General features: G+C 29.4%; 4 protein-coding genes across 4 annotated transcripts in view; 1 reads left to right on the top strand and 3 right to left on the bottom strand.

Moving 5' to 3' along the window:
• The window catches only part of LOC113384534 (RNA-binding protein Musashi homolog Rbp6-like), a 52,600-nt gene extending 39,566 nt beyond the window's left edge, over positions 1-13,034 (bottom strand). The window contains exons 1-5 of the mRNA XM_026622267.1: positions 12,317-13,034; positions 6,604-6,644; positions 2,472-2,553; positions 690-774; positions 567-608 (exon numbers count right to left, since the gene is read on the bottom strand). Of these exons, the coding sequence (XP_026478052.1) occupies positions 567-608; positions 690-774; positions 2,472-2,553; positions 6,604-6,644; positions 12,317-12,384 (318 nt within the window). The 5' untranslated portion in view covers positions 12,385-13,034. The remainder of the gene's footprint in view (positions 1-566; positions 609-689; positions 775-2,471; positions 2,554-6,603; positions 6,645-12,316) is intronic.
• Positions 13,035-14,504: 1,470 nt separating this feature from the next.
• LOC113385399 (DNA polymerase epsilon subunit 3-like) lies at positions 14,505-15,279 on the top strand. The gene is made up of 2 exons (XM_026623246.1): positions 14,505-14,893; positions 15,009-15,279. The coding sequence occupies exons 1-2, from the start codon at positions 14,623-14,625 to the stop codon at positions 15,149-15,151; spliced, it is 414 nt and encodes a 137-aa protein (XP_026479031.1). The 5' UTR covers positions 14,505-14,622; the 3' UTR covers positions 15,152-15,279.
• Positions 15,280-16,116: 837 nt separating this feature from the next.
• On the bottom strand, positions 16,117-19,968 carry LOC113384997 (E3 ubiquitin-protein ligase LRSAM1-like). The gene is made up of 12 exons (XM_026622794.1): positions 19,835-19,968; positions 19,319-19,561; positions 18,594-18,894; positions 18,427-18,524; positions 18,089-18,190; positions 17,912-18,020; positions 17,594-17,849; positions 17,284-17,530; positions 16,936-17,218; positions 16,586-16,872; positions 16,445-16,507; positions 16,117-16,224 (listed from the first exon to the last, which is right to left on the bottom strand). The coding sequence occupies exons 1-12, from the start codon at positions 19,913-19,915 to the stop codon at positions 16,159-16,161; spliced, it is 2,136 nt and encodes a 711-aa protein (XP_026478579.1). The 5' UTR covers positions 19,916-19,968; the 3' UTR covers positions 16,117-16,158.
• Positions 19,969-20,643: 675 nt separating this feature from the next.
• Positions 20,644-21,533, bottom strand: LOC113386754 (sperm-associated antigen 7-like). Its single transcript, XM_026624510.1, has 4 exons — positions 21,373-21,533; positions 21,151-21,307; positions 20,834-21,087; positions 20,644-20,767 (listed from the first exon to the last, which is right to left on the bottom strand). The coding sequence occupies exons 1-4, from the start codon at positions 21,449-21,451 to the stop codon at positions 20,658-20,660; spliced, it is 600 nt and encodes a 199-aa protein (XP_026480295.1). The 5' UTR covers positions 21,452-21,533; the 3' UTR covers positions 20,644-20,657.
• Between the last annotated feature and the right edge of the window lie 308 nt (positions 21,534-21,841).

Below are 21,841 nucleotides of genomic sequence, written 5' to 3'. Positions count from 1 at the left end.
TAATAAGAACCTTATAAAAATTTAGATTAAATTCAATACGAATCGAGGGAATCCAGGTATAATTTGATAAAAGTAATAAGAATCTAGCTCAAATTTAATAAGAATTTAATCAGTCAGTTTCTGGCAAAAATCTATCAACACTATTATAATAATATAATCAGAAACCGACAAGACTTTAATAAGATTGTGATAAAATTGTAATGTGATACTCATAATATCCTTATTAAATTCTTTTATAATTTTTTTAAATTTTTTACTGGAATCTTTTTGATATCCTTATCAGATTCATATTACATTTTGATTGTAAGAGTTGTATTTAAAGAATACTTTTGCCTTCATTGCCACAGCTCACTATATGTCTGTATATTGTTCGAACGTTGATTGGTCGATTTAATTAAAAGATAGGACATTTTTGATTTTTACACCCTGTTAACTTCCCCAAACACCTTTTGGCGGTTGAAAAAGAGGGTTTGAGTTTACTATCTTAAATAAAATATAGATATATACATTTATAATGTATAAAAAGTAAAAGAATGAGTAAAAATGAAATGAAACAGAATGTTTACCTTTGGATGTGCTCTCCTTGGGAATGCTACTTTTGGATCGATCTGAAATATAAAAATAAATATATTAAAATTTGCATACATGTGGCAAAGTAAAATTAATTAAAAAGATCGACCTACAATTACCTTTTTGCCGTCCAATTCGTGCGTGCCGGCTGCCAAAACTTTGTCGACGCTAGTGGGGTCGGAAAAGGTCACGAAGCCGAAGCCCCTGAAATAAAAATATATATATTTTTTAAATATTAAAACAATTATAATTTTCTACTACCCCCATGGGGCGTACGAAATCTGTTATAACAATAGCTAGTATCGGGCTACGTAATTTGGAAGAAACACAGACGTACGTCACAGATTAAGGAAACAATTAAATTATACTAACATAACTTGAAGTTACTAGATATCATTTTTATTACAAGATTAATTTTTGTACTATATTTGTGCAATTTCTTTTTTACTTAAAAGTAAGTCTTAATTTCAGTTTGAACTGAAGTAAAAAGTAGTGTACTGCACTAAAAAATCAATATGGAAAGTGGGAAAGAGATTCATTTCACATCCAGCTGTTGTTTTTTTATAACTATTGCAGCAATAAACTTTTATTACCTAAATTGCAAGTGTATATATATATATATAACAAAGTCTAGTAATCGGGCGTAACATCAGTAAAAAACATGAATTTCTTTCAAAAATTTATTTTAAATCCATACGTTTCGGCTATAATCTTAGCCTTCATTCAGTGGAAACTAAAAATAAAATTAAAAATTGAAACAATTGAATTGGAGTGAAAAGAAAAAATAAAATAGTAAATAGTACTTACAATTAGTTAATCTTAGTGTTAAATTGGAAAATTTTAATAATCCATGGTATCAGGATATGGTAATGCACTACACTATGTATAATAATAAATTAAACTTGTAATTACACAATATTTTCACAAAATACTATTCACTCTTTTTATTATATTTTTTCACTCCAATTCAATTGCTTTAGTTTTTGATTTTATTACAATCATTACATCTTAATATACATTTTTTTGTTTAATTATCCAAACTCTAAAACTAAAACAAAATTAGATTTAAAAAAAAACGTTTTATATCTCAGCTTAACCCATTTTTTTAGTTAAAATGTCATAAAATAAAAAAAATGTAAAATAAATAACAAGTAAAGACTTCAACTTCTTTATAAAGATAGTTAAAAGTTTATAATTAATGTAAATTTAATTTTCACATTTACTGAAGAATTATCATGTTTAGAATTTATTTTTTGATTATTTTGTATGATTGAAAACAAAACTCGAAAAGTCTGCAAAAATATTAAAAATACAATAATTCATTTTATTATTAAAGTGTTTATATATATATATATATATATATATATGTATATATATATATATATATAACTATAGGGGAGTGCATAAAAAGTAAATTATGTACATAACAACTACCATTTCTACGTCATTATGAAAGGTCAGCAGGAAAATATCAGAAATAGCATCATGAGGGGCCAAAATGTCAAAAAAGTAACGAAATAACGAAACGAGGGGTTGCAGTATATATATATGTATATGTATAATATGTACATATACAACAAAAACTCCCTTTAACATCAAACGTCTTATAAATCTGATTTATCAAATTAATTGTTCATATTGCGACTCAATCTGTATTAGTAAAAGTTTAATAAAACGTCTTTAAAAACAACATACTAATGTAATGTATAATGTACGGAAACTACGAATTCTGGGCACAAGCAGGCGTTTCAATCAGCCTGGTATCAAGCAGTGGTGATATCTGTTTTTATTATTAGTCTTTTACGGCGGCCATAAACATATGTGGTTCTTATACAAAATTTAATCTTCTTTGATTATTAATAATATCAATAATAATAAATTGTGAATAAATGCTATTTTACCTTGACCTCCTCGTCGTGGGGTCCTTCATGACCATCACTTCTGATATGTCACCGAATTTGCTGAAGTACTCTCGTAGACTTTCTGAAAAATAATAAAAAATAATAATTAATAACAAAAAAAGAATGTAATAAATCATACATCCAAATTTTATGAATATTTAGGAAACTGTCCAGGATATCTGTTTGATTGAAACCAAGTGGTAGGGTTTGGCCACCCCGAAGACTTTTATTAGAACCCTAAACTTTAACCACCTTACCCACGTATTTCGCTTATATTATTATATCAATTGCATCATTTTTTATCATTTATTTTTACATGTGTGTGTGTATTTACATTATTGTGGCTGTGTCTGTGTGGTGGTGCATTGAGTTGATGTCTGGTGGTGCCTGTGGCGCTGTGTGTCGGCGGTGTCATCTAAATGAGAATGCATCGTAGCGTGATACTGATAACAGATTCTATTTAGACATCCCTTATTTACAGACACCAACACAATTGTATATATTGTCGTTTAATTGGTGGACAAACACCCTGAGAAAGGTCCACAATTGAAAGGAAAGGAAAGAAACCGTCTGTTGAGATTATATATTGAGTTGTATTATAATATTATTATTATAATGCAGGTACGTGTATATTAGTCTGTTGGTTAGTTTGTTGTCGGCCGGTACATTTCCTACATGTACTAAATATACATTTTTTTATTGTTTCAATTAACGCCGTTTAAGATGATCCGTTTTCTAGCCGAAGCGCTAATTAACGACAAGACCAGAAGAAATAAGACACATATCATATTATACATCTGTACTCTCCAAGTAAAAATTGTTTAAGTTTATAAAGTGTTTATTGAACTGCCAAACGTTTCGATATATTGTTTTATATCATCCTCAGTGGACTTCTAATTAAAAAGAGAGAAACAGAATGTGAAAAGCTCAAGAGTGAAGAGTACAGCACTTAAAAGTATTTACAATTAAAAATATCAAAAAGACTTACATTAATTGAACTAATTGACAATACCCGAGCGTAAACGATAATTTTTTTTTATTCATTTTTTGATTCTGCAAGTTCTATTCAAATCGATTCTGCAAGTAATCTTTTTTTCAAAAATAATATCTTGTTTGTAGAAATATGTCAGAGGGAAATCAATAATGTGTTTTTCGTATTAGTTATATAAATTTTAGTAAACATAACATCAACGTAAAAAGAAAACGATTCAAGGCATATTTATTTAATGATACGTTTTGGTTTATATATATATATACACAATAAAGTTACTCGTCGTCCTATCATAAAGTTGGAATTAACATTTTATTTCACACAAAATTTACATTTTCAAACAACCACTGAATTTGCATTTTATATTCAGTACTAGACTTCGTATATGTATATATAATATACATTTATATAAATCTATTTTGAGATTTTATTATTTTATAGTATTACAAGTTTAATATAAATAGGAATCAAAATCACATAAACGTGTGAAGATAAGTGAAAAGTTATATATATATATATATATATATATATAGTGTGTGTGTATGCAATTAACTAGATAGAAACACAAAAAATGGTAATAATTAATGAGTGCACGTATTTTTTATGCAACCGCCACGAAATCGATTCTAGAAACTTTTCAAGGCACTTCGATTACGATGTCAGTTGTACAGCACTAGAACTTAATAAATTAATTTAAGCTATTTTCGTATAAAAGTATAAGTAGTGGGACGCATGGCATCGTGTCTTGAGGCAAATTGCTGGAACTTCCCGTACCAAAAAAATTTTTTTTTTAAAACTTAACATCCATTTTTTCTAAGGTATGCCAAAATGTTCAAAAACTTCTGAAACGTAAAGATATATAAAAATTTTCATTTTCGTTTTTTTGCGATTACTATAACGTACCCTACGGGAAGTTAATAAGAAATTAACATTTCTTTATGTACTTATATATTTTCTTAGATTATATTACATACGTATACTAAACTGCAGCATATATCCTGCAAAAATTCGAATTGTAGGTATGTACATACATATTATAGCTCTGTCAGTTTTAGTAAAAGTAGATTTAAATTTATAAATAGAAAAAAAATAGTATTTTTTAGGGATATGATTTTTACCAAAAATATTGTGTATTTTATATTTATAATCCGTTAATTCATGGTAATAGATTTATAAAGATTATTGATCAAGGATGATTAGAATTTATAGGATCAAATTTTATTTTTAAATCATCATTATCAAAAAATTATAATAAATATAATAATGATTTATTTAATTAGAATATTCCTTTGAGTACATAATTTTATATTTTTTATTTTATATTTTCATTCAAATAGCGGTGGTAGTCCGGATAATCGCGAATCCGTATAATTGAGATCCGGATAATCGAGGTTCTACTTTATATATACATATATATTTTATTGAAGTGAAGAAGAAATTTGATAAGCTCTCGGCGATAAGAATGATAAGGGGGCCCCTTTTGCGCCTTTCGACGTGACCCCAGGAAGTAGTCTAACATATATGTAATATGTATTCAATATGATTTTGGACGAAAAACGAGGTCGATCACTTAACGAAATTAACATTAGACCATACACTACTGGAAACACATAAATGCATTAGGGAAAATTATTATTAGTTATTTAACCGGTAATTAAATAGTCAACAAATCTAGGTGTCATTTATAATGAGCAAACTGGATTCAATAATTCGATGATACTTTGGACACCACAAATCATCCCGGGGTAAAAACTGTTGACCTCAGTTCTTTACTTATAAAATATTTAGATTTATATTTATTTGTGTGTGTGTGTGTGTGGGTATGCATATTTTCAATATTTATATCCTCTGCAAAGTGCTAATGGTTCTTCTCTCAGGCACCGACCGTCCTATGTAAATAGACACTTCTTCAGAGGTGCCCCTTTAACACATTCTCGCTCGTCTGTCGGAGGCTCCGACGGATCTTTTTGTAGAGGGAAAGAAAAAAGAGCCCGATTTTTTTTTCTTTCGAAAAGTACCTACTACATACTCGATACGATATGTACAGTCGTCGTAGAAGAATTCTTAGAAAAACACATGTTAACACTCTCTCCGGGGGTAAAAATGAAAAATAGATATAGATAACACCACATCCACGTCAGTGTAGGATGGATTTCGAATTTAAACCAACCAAACTAGTGGTGTATGGTAATTTATGATAAATATTTACTGACGAGGAAAACCTCAGGTTTGCTCTTCAGGGGATGGATGTAATAGAGTTGATGGTCAAACAGTGCAAAATATTATAGGCCTATGAGAAGTGGTTTAATTATAAAAATTAATTAAAATTGTGAAAAATAGATCGTGTTCCATATTAATATATTCTGCCTTTTGTGCTCTGAAAAATAAGTCTGAGGTTCTCCTCGTGAGTGATTTTTACTTCGTTTGTTACTACTTCTTTAAGATTCTTTCTTCGGTTATCTTGTCGTTCCTATTACTTTTTATCATGGAGATAAGATTTGTGCATTTTTATTATTTTTAAATAAAATATCCATTACACGCGTGTTATATCATATTTTTCCATAGATTCTTCATGACCATATCGATGTTTGCATTTCGAATTCCTCTCGAAGGTGGCCAAGCCTAACTTTGTTATGTCGTTGTCGAAAAAAACAAAATATGATACGATCAAGTTAAAAAAATATGAGTTTAGTTTACAAAATTGAAAAATGTTTAATGTGTCCATTTAGGTGCTTGAAAAAATCACGAAATATCACAAGCGGCAGGGAAGGACACAAAAGTCCTTAAAAATCGTTCATGTGATTAATGTAAAATTGTTGTAATCCGCCAACATTTTACTTCTTCCTGAAGACATACACTATTTATATGGGGTGCAATAAGAATTTAGATGAAATCTGTGATTTATGTCGAGTAATATTTTTGTGGGCAATAAATTATGACTTTGGCCGATAAGGAGATAAGGTGATAGTGATATGGATAGGGATAGGGATGCTGTTTGTTTGGGTCGAGTATCATAAAAATAAAGATAAGACTTCTAATAGTAGTAGAACTATTACGCTTACAATGACTATATTATTATATATATATATATATATATATATATATATGTATAATATATTATGACTTAAATGTAACAATTACCTGGTATCGTTTGCCAACTTAAGCCGCCAATAAACATTTTTCTGAAAATGAAAAAAAATCAAATCAGTACATTTTATAATTAATGCACATACTTACACATCTTACACTAACTTAAAACTAAATAAAATTTCCAATGCCATAGTATTTTATAATTGTACGAGATATGTTTTTAAAATAATTGAACCGATAAATTCCAATTTAACACCAAGTACTTCAAACATTTGGAAATTTATTTCTATATTCGGATTCTATTCAAAAAGACCTTTCAAATGATACCCCACATGCCACAAAAGATACGATCTATAATTTTCGAAGTGAAACTTCTTTAGGCTTCTTTACTACAAATAGAAATAAATTGCTTCAACAATAAAAGTGAGAATCATCCTTTCGTCAAAATAATATAATTAATTGATAATAATTGTTCAATATGTATATAGTGCTGGCAGAACAGAATCGAAAATCGATTGCATCGAAATTAGAATAGTGATTGATGATTGCTATAACATATATACATGTGTGTACGTATTCGAGTGTATGCGACAGTTTGTCATGCACCTCCAAATCGGAAAATCGAATTCTAAATATAAATCGAGTTATTTATATCGACATCACGATGCCATTAGTGCGATTATATCGACGCACAACGACGCATCTTCTTATTCATAGTAATTGCGCGTCCACAATAGTCGTCGCGCCACGTGCTGCCTCCAAATTCGCCATTCATGGCATCAAATTGATAAACAAACTAGTTGTAAGTAGCATTTTGCCTTAAGGCATGTCAGTAAATGACATTTTTATAATATACACTTTTAATGATTTTAGAGTGAACAAGCTTAAAGAAGTTTCACTTCAAAAAATTTAATTAGTGTTTTCTGACAAGTTGGGTATCATTTGGATCAAGTTTTTTTGAATAGAATCCGAATACTGAAATTAACTACGTGGTTAGTCCACAAAATATACACTTTTTACGAATTTGTAGCTGAGGTGTCTAAAGAAGTTTTACTTCAACAAAATACATATTGCATCTTCTATCGCTTGTTGGGTATCGTTCAAAACGTCTCGACGTGTAGAATACGATATTTAAATAAAAAAATTATTATATTGTAATAAAAACGTTTTATACATAACCATATTTTATTCTGAGTTGTCTAAAGAAGTTTTACTTCAAACATTTCAGATTTCATCTTTTATGGCATGTGGGGTATCATTTGAAACGTCTTTTAGATAATAATCTGAATACTTAAACCGCATAGCTTATTTATAATTTGTCCGCAAAATATACACTTATAATGAATTTGTAGTCAAAGAGCTTAAAAAAGTTTTACTTTAATAAAATATATCTTGAATTATTTATCGCTTGTTAGGGTATCGTTTCGATGTGTGAGGTGTAAATTTTTTGAATACTATAAATAACTATGTGATTTCTCCACTATTTACAAATTTGTAGCAGAGGTGTCTAAAGAAGTTTTACTTAAAAAATTTGAGATTGTATTTTTTATGGCATGTGCGGTATCATTTGAAAGGTTTTTTTTTAATAGAATCCAAATACTGAGATAAAAATTACTTCCAAACTATACATTACTTATACCGTACAGTTCATCATAATTTATTAAGGTGCTTATATTTATTAGGGTGGTCTTTAATATGGACATTTTCGAATTTCCTTGCTCTCAAGGGCTCAAATGGTTCCAAATTGATGAAAGTTTTAACTCCTAATTCTGTCTTTTAGATAGAGCGCAATTCAATCAAAGTTTTGTATGGTAATAGCATGTAAAAATTTTCAAAAATTTTGCAGAGCGTCGAAGTTTCAATAAAAAATTACACGAATTTTTACTTTTTATTCATTGTCGCTAAGTTATACCTAAAAAAAAATTTGTTTTTAATTTTCAAAATTTTTTTCACGCTATTTCCATACGAAGTTTGATTGAATTGCGCACTATCTAAAAGTTAATATTAAGAGCTAAAGCTTTCAGAGAATTGTTTTTTATCAATTTGGAACCATTTGAGCCCTTGGGAGCAAGAAAATTCGAAAATGTCTATATTAAGGAGCACCCAAATATTTATTATACGTTTCGTTAATCGATAACATCTTGTTTTTAGGTTAATCTTCATAATATTTATAACTCCTTTATTTCCTATTTTGAGATCGTTTATAAAATAAACGAGTGATCAGAAGTAATTCAAATTAAATTTTACTTCAACAAAATGTGTCAGTCTTTTTAGTATTATGCAGCTCGTACAGTTTAGTTAGCTAGTAGAATCTTTTCCCCTATTTCGATGCTATCGATTTTCTGTCCGTCTGTCTGTCAGCACTATTGAGTATTGAGCGGCTGTCCGTTGTTTCGTCATATGATGCTCCTTCGGAGAGTCAGCTGACGCAATGTAACAATAAGACACAATATATGTAGAGTATGTAGTATGTAGTATGTACATGTTCTTATAGTTACATTTACGTACATAATTTATCACTGAAGAATTTATATTAACAATATGTACTTTATTAATAATAATAAATAGACCATCAGATCAGATCGATGTAGATTGAAAGAATTGCGAGTCGAACAAAACTGAAAACTCTTCGATAGCTTTGAACTAATATTTGTGGAATTTAAAATTTATTAATTATTATAATATCAAGTGGAAATTGTCATTCGTGGCCATAGCTGCAAAATTCAATAAGAGTTAATATAAATCCCCAAGCATAGGAGAATGGTAATCCGATGGGTTGCATCTCTTGATATAGTAGATTAAGTCTACGATAAATAGCTCATAGGACATGTAAGGTTAAAGTTATTCTGATTGTAACAATAAAAAAATCGTTTAATATAAGAACACTAATTAGATTAATACCAATTGATAAATATAAACTAAATATTCAATAAAAATGTACATATATGTTACTATAAACATTCGAAACTAAGCGATCTTCAGTTTCGCACAACCCTATCGCCAAATTTTAAAACATTTCTATATACATATTTATGACAAGAAAGTAATAAGTTGCAAGTTAGTTAAGCTTTCAACTTAAAATTTGATGGAAACCCGAAGTTTTCAGGATACAGATTAAATACTTTATTTTATTTATTCTATTTTATGTTTGTTATATATGTACATATATATACTTGTCTATCGAATTCAAATATTTACACATTACTGTTATTGATATCGGAATAATTTCAAGATCAAGTGCGTTCGAAAATGTCGATCTATGCAAATAGTTGTTCGATTGTAAAAAAATGCATTGATGAGTGATGGCATTGAGAAAAACCCGAAAAAATTCACAATATATATTGTACTGTTGTTATAAGTATAAATATTTATATATATATATAAATAAAAAAAATTATAGAGACACCTATCCAGTTATCACAAAGTTGGTGTGTTATTTAAGTTTATTTGTATGTTTATGTACTGAAATAGGGTCAAAAAGAGACTCGAAACGTATGCAAGATTTATAAAAAAAATAAACATGCCTTAATTAATTTTACTCTATAATCTCAATTATTATTGATCGAGTCGATTATTTTCTCCAGTTGAGGCAAAAAGTCACTCACTAATTGTTGGTAAAGCTTTGTGTTAAAAAATAACAATAGATAAAGTTTAATAGTAATAAGAAGATTATTGTGGAAGCGTTTATAAGGTACTCCTATAATTTTATTAATGACATTACTGATTTACTGAAATTAAAGTAATTTATACTTTTAGATAAAGTTAGATGATTTATAAAGCTTCTAATTGGTTGGCTTCTATAATTGGTTCTTTTATCGATATCCGACGTAAAAAATGAAATTACACCACTGAGAGGGATGTTATCCCCCCGGGAAATGGCAAAGGAGTCTAAATTATTTAACTTTTGAACTTGAGAGTAAGATGAACCTTATTTCAAAATTTTATGCAAATTGGAGCACAGTAAAAAAATTCATTCAATTCAAATTCAAATTCAATTCAGACTCAAAACACTCCATGGACTTGAGTAAATATTCCGTATCCGATGGCAAAAATTTGGAAATACTAACGTTTGTATGTGAAAAAGAAAAGGGCTGTTTTTAGGGTGCTTCCCGGCAATTATTCGATTTTTTCCCGCCGTAAAAACCATCCTTGGACTTCAACGAACATTTTAAAAAAGAATTGGCCAAATTGGTTCAGGCATTGTTGAGTTATGCGCTTACCAACACATTTTGCGAATCATTTTTATATATAAGAAGACATATTAGTTTTAGATTCATTATTAAAATTTAAATTGTGAAGAAAAAATTATTTTATTTATATTTCGACGATTCTAGTCGCGTCCTAATATTATTCCAGGAAATGCATATTAGTTACCAACTACCTACTACATACTACTAATATAACACAAGAATTGGGTAAACAAAGGATTTTGAAAAAGGGACAAAAGGAACAACGGTGTCGTCTTCGTCTGTCTAAAAAAATAAATAAAAGAGACTCAATTAACGGACACATGTTACTTTTTGTATTATTACTTAACACAAGATGCGGCGAAGAAACGCAGGAGGAAATGCTACTGCCTGTTTCTCATTTCGAAATATTACTATACGTTTATTATATATAATGACTAGGTGTAAGTGACATTTTGCCTTCAGGCAACCAAATTTGTAACCTAATACTTATATTTCTCTTCTTCATGCTTTTCCCTATAAAGCGGAAACTATACTAAATTCATACAAATGAATTAATTGTTGGGTAATTCGGTCTCTGGGTGAAATTAACAAGATGACACTTTTACTGTAGAAAATGGACTCTACTGACAAGCAAACTGGCAGTGTTCACCAGTTTTAATTTTAACTATTGTCCAATTATTTTAGAGAATATTATTTCAAATAAAAAACTTCACTGAAATAAGCAAACAGGCAGCATTTGGCTTGGAAGCAAAAGAGGACTCTACTGACGAAGTATGTATGTAGAAGATAAAAAAGGATTTTACTATATTAAATACTATTATAAAAAAAAGATTTTACCGACGAGTTAATTGAATAACAGCATCTAGAGAAGACTAGTGGTGTATGGCATCGTGACTTACGGCAAATTGCTGGAACTTCCCGTACCGTAAAGAAATATTACACGTTTTCAAATAGATTATTATGAATACTGTTATAACATATTTGTTACTCAATCGAATTTAAAATGGAGAACATCGCCTAATATTCATAAGAATTATATTAACCAAAGTGCAAAGCTAAAATTATTTATTTAAGGTATATAAGTGAGCTTTAGAACTTTAGCCAGAATTAAAATTAAAACCTGAAAAAAAAAAGTTTTTTGGAAATTCAAAAAAAAATAGAAAAAAAAGTTTCCAAAAACAATCGTTTTGTCAACAGTCAACAGTCAAACAGAAAGTTATTTGATTCATTCAAATCGGATGCTTAATTCTCCCAAAAACTGCCTTTTTTGACGTTTAGCTCGGTATCTTTCAAAAACTCCATATTTGTTTTCTGTACTCTTAGCGCCATATCTCCGAAACGGTTAGACCTGCCTTTGCTAAAAATTAATCAGTATATCTCCCTATCAATGAGAATCGAATGTTTGAACTAGTTTGAAAGTATAATCTTTTCCGTAATAATAATGGAAAATAGTTTCAGTCGTCGAAAAAAAAATTTTAAATTATATGGTGAACTCTATATAAGATTCTTACAAATTTTGTTTACAAACAAATATAGGTATGAAAAAAATGTGTATAATTATTTTTTCCTCTTACCCCGGGTCATTTGGGACCTCAGCAGGCGAAACACCACTCAGATCGACCATGGTGCCACTTTCAACCATCTAAAAAAAACTTGAAACCAAACCAAACGAAAAACTCAACACACTTTAGCACGCAATATCGAAATTACTCGCGGAGTATCGGACAGCACTATCGCTACTCTAACGTTACATAACCCCAAATACATATACATACGCACACATCTTTTTTAAATATGCATTTATATTAATAAAATTGTAATGATTAAAATTTAAAGAACATCACGATAATAATAATAATGGTGATAGATAGGTAGAGTAAAAAAAACACATCAGTTTGGGGTTGGTTAAGACGCACTTAACATTTTAGTATTGATTTAAAGTTTTAACTATTTGTTTGTACAAACGGTTGTTCGCGTATAAAATAGCAACTAACACTTCTTTATTCGTTTCGTTTTGTTTCAAATTAATCCACTACAGTTTCCTTTTCCTTTTTAATGTTTTCAATTATCGATTGTGTGTTTCTCTATTCAGTCGGCGAATTGTAATGCTTTATTTCTACCGTTTTGGCTTGAGGTCGGCTCTATGTTTTTACTATTTGACTAATTATTTTTTTCGTCGGTTAAGTTGATTAGTTTATTAAATTAAATGAAATTAAATAAAAAAAAGTGACCTATTGTGTTTTTTATTGTGTGTTTTTTGATGATGAATGCGTGCGCTGTTGGTCGCACGCTAAGCACTACTGATGATTTCGTTCGTGCGGCGACACGAACCGATGCCGATGTTACGCGAACGGGCGAACGAGCCAGGATGGAATGGTGTGCGTGCGAATGGTGCTGCACATCACATATCTCTATGTACCTACTTCTGGACGAAATGTAGAGATAGAACTGAATCACGCTTAATACGATTCTTTGCTTAACACGCTACTTCATCCAATCCAATACACTTTTGATATGTAGAGATGGATAAAAGAAGTGTCTAGTTGTATATATAGGTAATTTGTTCGTCAGTAGAGTCCTTTTTCGCTTTGTCATGCCCCAGATATAGTCAGTTTGCAAATGAAATAGAAAAACATTTTTATTGAAAAGATTTTTGGTTCATTTTTATCTCCTTGGTTGGTTGATACATAATTAGTTAGTAGAGTCCGACCTTGTTTCTTCTATTTTGTTATTTAATTTACTAGTTAGTAAAGTTTTTTTTTTTATTTTCTGATTATGCTTCCTAATTCACTCGTTAATATAGTCCTTTTTTATCTATGATGTTATTCAATTTCCTCGTCCTCTCCTTTTCATCTAAGTTGATATTTACTTTGTTCAAGAGAAAAATCGGCATTGCCTTAGAATGATGACACATATCTAGTGCCGAAATGTGTAAATAAATAATAGTTGTTAATATTTATTAACTTCCGAAATGAGAAGTTTATGTTTTCGCCATTAAATACGATTTGCTAGTTTTATTTTTTCTTCTCTACGTTCCAAGTCATTTTGAATCGAATGAAACCAAATTTGGAAAAATTATGTGTGTTTGTGTAAGATTTTATTTCATTATTCGGATTATATTAATGAGGACCTTGCAAATGATACCCCACATGCCGTAAAAGATACGATATAAAATTTTAAAGTAAAACTTCTTTAGACACCTCTGCTTGAAATGTGTAAAAAGTGCATATTTTGTGGGCAAAACACATATTTCATTTTAATATACGCTGTGATAGTTTTACACCTCACACATTTTTTTTTACAAAAAAAAAGAACATTAATAACATTATTAAAATATGATGTTTTTATTTCAATTTAATTACCTATTTGTAAAAATCGACTTCCACTCGTCGAGACCTTTTAAATGACAAGCATCAAACCCAACCAACAAGCAATAAAAGTTACAGTACATATTTTATTGAAGTAAAACTTCTTTAGACTCCTCTGTTACAAATTCATTAGAAGTGTTTATTGTAGGTATAATAAATAGCTGAATCTGAAGTTTCATTGTTTATGCGTCTCTAGTCATATACAATTTCTAGAATAATCAATAAATAATTCAATGAATAAATATAATTTAGCAAAGAAACAAATAAAACGTCATTGTAGTGCCATCTAAATGCTATGTGGTTGATCTCAATTTCTCAATTTCTCAATAGGCAACTTCGCGCGCTTTGTCATAATTCAGTTTGAAGTTTGACACATCGTATAGGTTATGTTGCACTTGTAAAAAAAATTCACAACGCTTTTGTAATAGTTAATACAAGAAAATAAATACTTGGTGCTGTAGTGAGTGTTTTAAAATATAACAAGTGTCAATTACGAGTTTTCAATTATTGCAATGGCCGAAAAATTGGAAGATCTCAACCTGCCAAATGCGGCAATTCTGCGTTTGATAAAAGAGGCTCTGCCAGAAGGAGTTAATGTCGGTAAAGACGCCAGAACTGCTTTGGGAAAAGCAGCCTCTGTTTTCGTTTTGTATCTGACAGCAGCCGCTACTAATATTTCCAAAAAGAAGAACAAAAAGACTCTGGGGGGCTCCGATGTACTGGAAGCCTTGGTCAGTATCGAATTTGACAACTTTGTGGAGCCTTTGAAGGAATCTCTAGAAGGTAGTAAGAGGACACATAACCTAACTTTTGTACTTTATAAAATTATTTAAAATCCTAGTAATATTAAGTGTTGCGAGGAGCTGTGTATTATTATTGTTATTATTATTTCTGTTAGCGTTCAGAAATCAACAAAAAGAGAAAAAGGAAACTCAAGCGAAGAGAAAATCAGAGACTCCAAAAGACTCTGAAGATAAAGATGAGGCGGAGGCGGAGGCAGTGGCTTCAGATGATGATGAAGAAATGGCAGAAGCACAGTAGTCACCAGTTGGAATATTCATGAATTGTGATAACTGAGTTTTATATTTTATAAGGTTTTTTGTTATCGTTTGCAAATTGTAAATAATCACACACTGTGTGTTTAATTGTTAATTCAGTTAGGTTAGGTTAACAGCGTAACTTAAGAAAATGTAGATGTACTTACTTTAATAGAATATAATTTATACTTTTTTTATACATAAATGGATTTTTATTCCTTTAATTAAAATAAATAATACAATTTCTAATATAAAATACATAAACAAAAAATATAAATCATAATATTGATAATAATAATAAAACAATGTCATGTATTTATTTGTATAATTTCAAAGTCAGTTAAGTTAGATTAACAGCGTGACACAAGAAATGTGGAAATACTTACAATTAGTCTTTTTTTTTTAAAATACCAACTTGATAAAATATGTTCGTTTTAATATTCTCTACTTAGAACAAATTTATTTTGAAATAATTAAATCATCCTTTAATTAAAATATAATTTGACATAATATAATTTATGAACATAAACAGAATGTATATGTATTTTTTTATACACATAAAATAACTTATAAATATTAACAACAAATAAATATACATGTTCAAAGAATTTAATTAATAAACTATTGCAAAATTTGTAAATTTTTGAAACAAATATAACAAATTAACAGACTAGTATAAATTTGGAATCAAATAAAACAATTATTTCTGCACAAACTTGCAGAAAAATGTATATTTTAAAATATCACATATCATATTATAACACTCAAAAACCTTCTAAAAACATGTAGATGAAAGTTATTTTAATAAAACTTTTAAACACGTGCACTTGAAAAAGGACACTTTATATTTTAATCTTTATATATTTGGTTTATAAAATATTGTATATATATATATATATATATATATATATATATATATATATGTATATAGCATATATATATTTCTTATGTATAAAGGAAAAAACTTAATTATAGAATACAAATATTATTCAGTGACAAAAAAAGCACAATCTATGCCACAACTACGCGAATTTTCTGGCTAATTTCTGCTCGGCACATAGGGCAAAGTTTTAATTCCTGAAAAAATAAACAGTGTAATACAAGTTTTTTTTGTGAAAAAAGTATGGAAAGATGAATTGACTCGAAGTGCAGATTGTGTACATAAATTACTACAGAAAATACTTAAAGCAACAGTCGTCAAATTTATCTATAATAGTTATTTTTTTATTCAAATTATATCCTATGATCCATGATTGACTTGATACTAGATTGATTTGAATTAAAAAAATGAACTCACCTCGTTTGAAGAACATGAAATACAACAGCACATATGACCACATGGCACAAATATCATTTGGCACTGAAATATAATATAAAGAAACAAATTAGATAGACGTATATATATATATATATATGTCATTATATTCCTATAACAGACCTCCTGATCCATACAAATAACGCACTCAGAGTTCATTACTGAGGTTTCTGCATTAATTCCATTATCGTTTGTAATAATATTTGAACAACTCGGTGACCCAACAACTGCAGGAGCTGTCGGAGTCTGAACTTCATCTCTGGTGAGTTCTTTAGATTTTGAATACAAATTCCGATCCGTTCCTTGGTTATAAATTCTTATGGCGTTCATTATCGCCTCTTGGGCTTCTTCATCTTTAATACCGGCTTCACGAATATACTCGTATGTTATCTTCATTGTGTCATTTGATACTAAAAAAAAAAGAAAAACATAATTTTATTATATTAACAACTTGTGATTGATCTTTATCTCACCGATGTCCATGAGGCGTCCAAAATAAGGCAAATAGTTTAATAGCCCTTCAGATAATAAAATTTGCATCAGAGCCACATCCAAATTGGTTTCGCGGAAGCACTCTGGCATCGAATCCATCAATTGTTGGAATCTCATCAACCACAAATCTTCCTTGAAGAATTTTTCTTGCTCTCTGTCGATGTCCTGAATTGTCTTCACCAGCTTTTGTTTGCGCTCATCCCTTTCAGCAAGCAACTCGATTAAATGAGCTGCAAGCTCCATTCTCATTTCGGACAAATCGTTCTGCAAATATTACACACATAAATAAATTACTATTATGATGTATGTTTCTATAGTTCTTTTATTACCAGTGTGCTATCATTTTGCATTTTCCTCTTCTCGAGTTCCAGCTTGGTCAGCTCACTCAATTGGGTCTCGACTAGACGTAGTCTCTGTACCAGGCACCAGCTTTCGCAGTCGTTTCTGTTTGCTAATAATTTTAAAAGGCACTCCCTTTGCATTTGTTCATCCCTTTGCAGAATTTCAATCAGCTCATTCTGTCTCGTGTCCCGTTTGCACAGATGAGAATCTATCATCTTACCTGTCTCTAATTCACTGTAGAAAATTAAATAATTAGAACACTAACCATGTGTAGGTGAAGAGAAGTTTACAACGGACCTTTCTATGACATGATTTTTAACAGTGTCCAATTCACAACTTCTCCTGGAAAATATTTCTATGTCTCCTTGCAGCAACATTTGTTCCATAGAAAGTAAAACGTCTTTTTTTCGTAATTCGTCGTGATTCCTTTCTCTGAAAATCTGCAAAAGCCTTTCCTCTTCTTCATGTTGCAATTGTGAGAATTGTTCATGAAATGATTCGGAATGTTTGATCGCCAGAAGCTGCCTGACGATGTTGTCAGTTCTTATTTCCACTGAGAAAAAAAGTTGAAATAACTACGTACGTAAATGTATTAGATAATATTTTAACATTTACCTGCCAGTAGATCATCAACGAACTTTTTTCTATCCTCGTCTTTCAGTTTTTGGAATTTTCGTACCTCCGATTCTAATAGGTCTTGTTGTGCTACCAACTCTTTTAAAAACTGCGAAATGAAAAACATATCATCTCCTATTATCTAATATTAATTATATAATGAAATAATACACAAACCTTTTCTTTTTTTAATCTTTCAGCCTCTCTAATTTCTAACTCTTGTTTTAAAATTTCTTCATTCTGTTTCTCGTATGCTAAAAAGTCAGCTTGCTTTTGTTCCTGATGAAAATAAATGTTATATATATTTATATATTTATATATACATATGTGTGTGTGTAAATTCATTTCAATATTCGGATTCATAAATGATACAATCTAAAATTTTTTAAGTAAAACTTCTTTAGACACCTCTGCTACAAATTGGTAAAAAGTGTATATTTTATGGACAAATGACAAGGTTAATTTTTCATTTAAATATAGGTGAAAAGTTTATTCTTTAAATTTCCATTACATACTTTCAATGTTAAATAGCTGCCTCTGGAATACTCATCCTTGTACTCTTTTTTATATAAATCCCCATCAGCTTCATCTTTTTCATATATAATATTATGCTCTAAAATAAAATCACATTTCATAAATCAATCATAATTCAAATATTTTCAATTTCTTATTTAATACTTACTTTCAGCAAAATATTTCCTTATACAATCGACCCCATTTTCGATTACAGCCTTTGGAGGCTCTTTGATTCTATCGCAATCCAAACTAATTACTTTTAAATTTCTACAAATGCATAATTTATAAGGCAATTCTGTTAATTTATCGTTTCCTCGTAGGGAAAGTTCTTGGAGTGTTTGCAAATTTCCCAAATTGTCTGGTAAGTTTTTCAGACAGTTTTCGTTCAAATTTAATATTTGTAAATTGTAAAGATCACATATTGCGTTTGGTAGAACTTTTAAACGGTTGTTGTTTAAATATAATTCCTAAAAAAAATACCGATTGTATTAATGCAAAAAAAGAATTTGCTAATGTTATGTTTTCTCGTGAGTATGCGTGTGTGTGTGCATTTGTGTATAAACTTATTTCAGTATTCGTATTCTATTGAAAAAGACCTTTGGGGGCATCCATTAATCACGTGAGGTTTTTAGGGGGAGGGGGGTTTGACAAAAAATCACGAAATATCACGTGGGGGAGGGGTATAGTAAGATATCAAATGTATTTATTTTTTAACTGTTTTTTTTTGCAAATCTAACATTTTCAAACATAAATTACTTCATTCAAAAGTTTTACAGTTTTTTCACATAACTAATACACACTATGTAAATTTTTTGAAATTCCTTAAGCTCGTGCACTACAAATTCATTAAAAATGTTTTTTATAAATAAGTTTTATAATATATTTTCTCACCCTGAGATTAGTTAGCACATTTATTGACTGCGGCAAAGTAACTAATAAATTTTTGTGTAGATCTAAGATGGTTAATAAGTTTAAATCGTTTATTGATCCTCCGTTGTCTAAACTACTAAGACGATTATTGTGCAGGAGTAGAACTTCTTTGCGAAAGACTTTGCACAAAGTGAATATTCCCTGAGGCACTTGTTTTAAATCGCATTCTGATAAATCAAAGACAGGCTCTGGGTTCTCTCTAGCCTAAAAAATAAATAGATAAATGATATAAGTTTTTTATTACAATATAATCATTTTTTTTGTTGTGAAAATCGTTTTCTACTCGTCGAGACCTTTTAAACGATACCCAACAAGCGAAAAAAGATAGAATTTAAAATTTTCTGGTCAAACTTCTTTAGACACCTCAGCAATAAATTCGTCAAAACTGTACATTTTGTGGACAAATTGCCTAGTTAATATACACAGAATGACAAAATAGACTATAATAATACTATAGTATATTAAATTATACATTACCAGGTATAATTTATGTTCCAATTTAGCTTTAAGTTCTTTATTTTTCGACGGTGCCATTCCTTTATCGATAGTGCACCCCATTCAATCATTTATAATTTATTTTATTAATATTTTTTTTTATCGACTACATTTTTAAAACTTTTGTTATCTATTATAATAATCACATGACCGTAAATAGTGAATAGAAAAACTTATACACATTATTTATTATGTCTTGTTTGTTTTTACATTTTGACAGTTTGCCATTTGACGTTTAGTTCATAGTGTTGCCAGACGAGAAAATGATGGTAAGGCGGGTAATTTAAACTGTTAAAAAATATGACGGTAGAAAATTAGACTTAAATATTTGAAGAGAAAACGAGAATCTTTGTAATGTGGAAAAAAAGGGTAGAAATTGATTTTTGATAAACGCGTATTCTTTCTTCATACAAATAATAATTGATTGCATTTTTTAATTATCATCAAATATCCAGATCTGTAATATTTTCAATGAAATTATGATAAAGTAATATAAAAGTTTGAGTTTTATTTTTGCATTGTTTTCTGCACAAACTGCATTATTCGTGGTTCTAGTTAGTTTTGAAATTTTTTACAGACATTCTGATTAACTGATTGTGGTAATTAATAGTTTTAAATATATATTCAGTTGTTAATAATTTTAAAATATGTGTAAGAATATCTATTCCAAGTTAAAATACATAAATCTATGACATTGCTTTATTATCATGATAATGGTAACTATATACATGAAATGAGCGCAAACACTTTATGACAATAACAATCACACATCAAAAACAAGAACAACAACAACAACAAAATTATCCTAAGACGCTTCATCTTTATAAGTTTCTTCTTTCTTCAAGCGCTTTCTGGCTCTGATGTCTTTCATAGTTTGTTCGATAGATCTCACATCCCTTTTATTCTCACTCGGAACTAGAAAGAGAACAACATTTGGTTTATATAAAGTAAAACAAATGAAGAGTCATTTATATTGTTTACCTATTCCATATGTAGTGTTAGCCATGGTGCTCCTCGCTTTCATATCATCGTTGTTAATTAAATGAGCATACTTGTTTCTATAGTTTGAAGCAGGTTCTTGAATAGGTTCTGTTCGTTCCGGGCTTGGTTCTCGTGCTTTTTCTTCACTCTTTGCAGGTAAGGGAAAGTGCTCTGCTTTGTACACTATGATGTGTCGCTCCTCATCTATGCCTTCGCTTTGCGTAGGCAAACCTGCCACTTCACAAACCTCGTGACTAGAAATTAAATATAATTATGAATGAATAATAAGGAATACATATGTATAGTACAGGGCTTACATAATGCTTCTAAAAATTTTATCCATGGGTTGGAATTCGTATTTTGTTTTTGTATCATCTTTGAGGAACTGGTTGATTTTTTCTTCGACTTTGATTCTGAATTTGCGAAGGTTTTCTTTTTCTGCATTCTGTCGTTTTTCCAGCTCCAATTTTTGCTCTGGAGAAAAAAAATAATTGAAATATTAACCCGATTTGTATTGTTTGCATATGCATTTTTCTTACTTTTGATGGCTTCTTTCTGTTTTTCACTAATTGATGGTGGTTTATCCATCGAATTTAAAATTGAACCCAACAAATCCATGTTTATTTATAAATTGCTTATTATTTATTCAAATTATCAGTTTAATTGATTTATATTATTATTTTTGACAGTTTACTACACCACGTTTAGGTTAAAAATGGTTATATGAAAAATTTTATTGTAATAATTTAAAAATATTTCTAAAATTTATTTTTTTCGAGTTAAATAATAAACCGCACATAAATTAGTAGTTAATTTGAGCGATAAAGAGTTATAATTGTTAATAAATATTTATTTTTATATTATTTTGACATACACTTGTTAGTAAAACAAAAATAACACGAAGTTGCAACTTTGTCTATGGATGACGCTAGTGTCACTTTTAACCGCGATTTTCAAATTTCATTTCTATTTCAGTTTGATTTTTATTTATTAAAAACACATGTAATA

The sequence above is a fragment of the Ctenocephalides felis genome, unplaced genomic scaffold (genome assembly GCF_003426905.1).
Source record: "Ctenocephalides felis isolate EL2017-DRISC unplaced genomic scaffold, ASM342690v1 CF-g0.4_SCAFFOLD_03571, whole genome shotgun sequence".
In the NCBI taxonomy this organism is placed as follows: domain Eukaryota; kingdom Metazoa; phylum Arthropoda; class Insecta; order Siphonaptera; family Pulicidae; genus Ctenocephalides; species Ctenocephalides felis.
The sequence above is the reverse complement of the archived record's forward strand: the minus strand, read 5'-3'. Positions and strand labels throughout refer to the sequence as shown.

Bases quoted from the DNA above. Each gene is read 5' to 3' on its own strand.
- LOC113386754 (XM_026624510.1), bottom strand. From the start codon at position 21,451: ATGGATTTGTTGGGTTCAATTTTAAATTCGATGGATAAACCACCATCA. The intron at 21,088-21,150 runs GTAAGCCCTGTA...TTTAATTTCTAG, and splicing joins AAAATTTTTAGAAGCATTAT to TCACGAGGTTTGTGAAGTGG. The intron at 20,768-20,833 runs GTAAACAATATA...TTCTCTTTCTAG, and splicing joins TAACACTACATATGGAATAG to TTCCGAGTGAGAATAAAAGG.
- LOC113384997 (XM_026622794.1), bottom strand. From the start codon at position 19,915: ATGGGGTGCACTATCGATAAAGGAATGGCACCGTCGAAAAATAAAGAA. The intron at 17,850-17,911 runs GTAAATGTTAAA...TTTTTTTCTCAG, and splicing joins CGTTGATGATCTACTGGCAG to TGGAAATAAGAACTGACAAC. The intron at 16,873-16,935 runs GTGAGATAAAGA...TTTTTTTTTTAG, and splicing joins TGGACGCCTCATGGACATCG to TATCAAATGACACAATGAAG.
- LOC113385399 (XM_026623246.1), top strand. From the start codon at position 14,623: ATGGCCGAAAAATTGGAAGATCTCAACCTGCCAAATGCGGCAATTCTG. The intron at 14,894-15,008 runs GTAGTAAGAGGA...TATTTCTGTTAG, and splicing joins TTTGAAGGAATCTCTAGAAG to CGTTCAGAAATCAACAAAAA.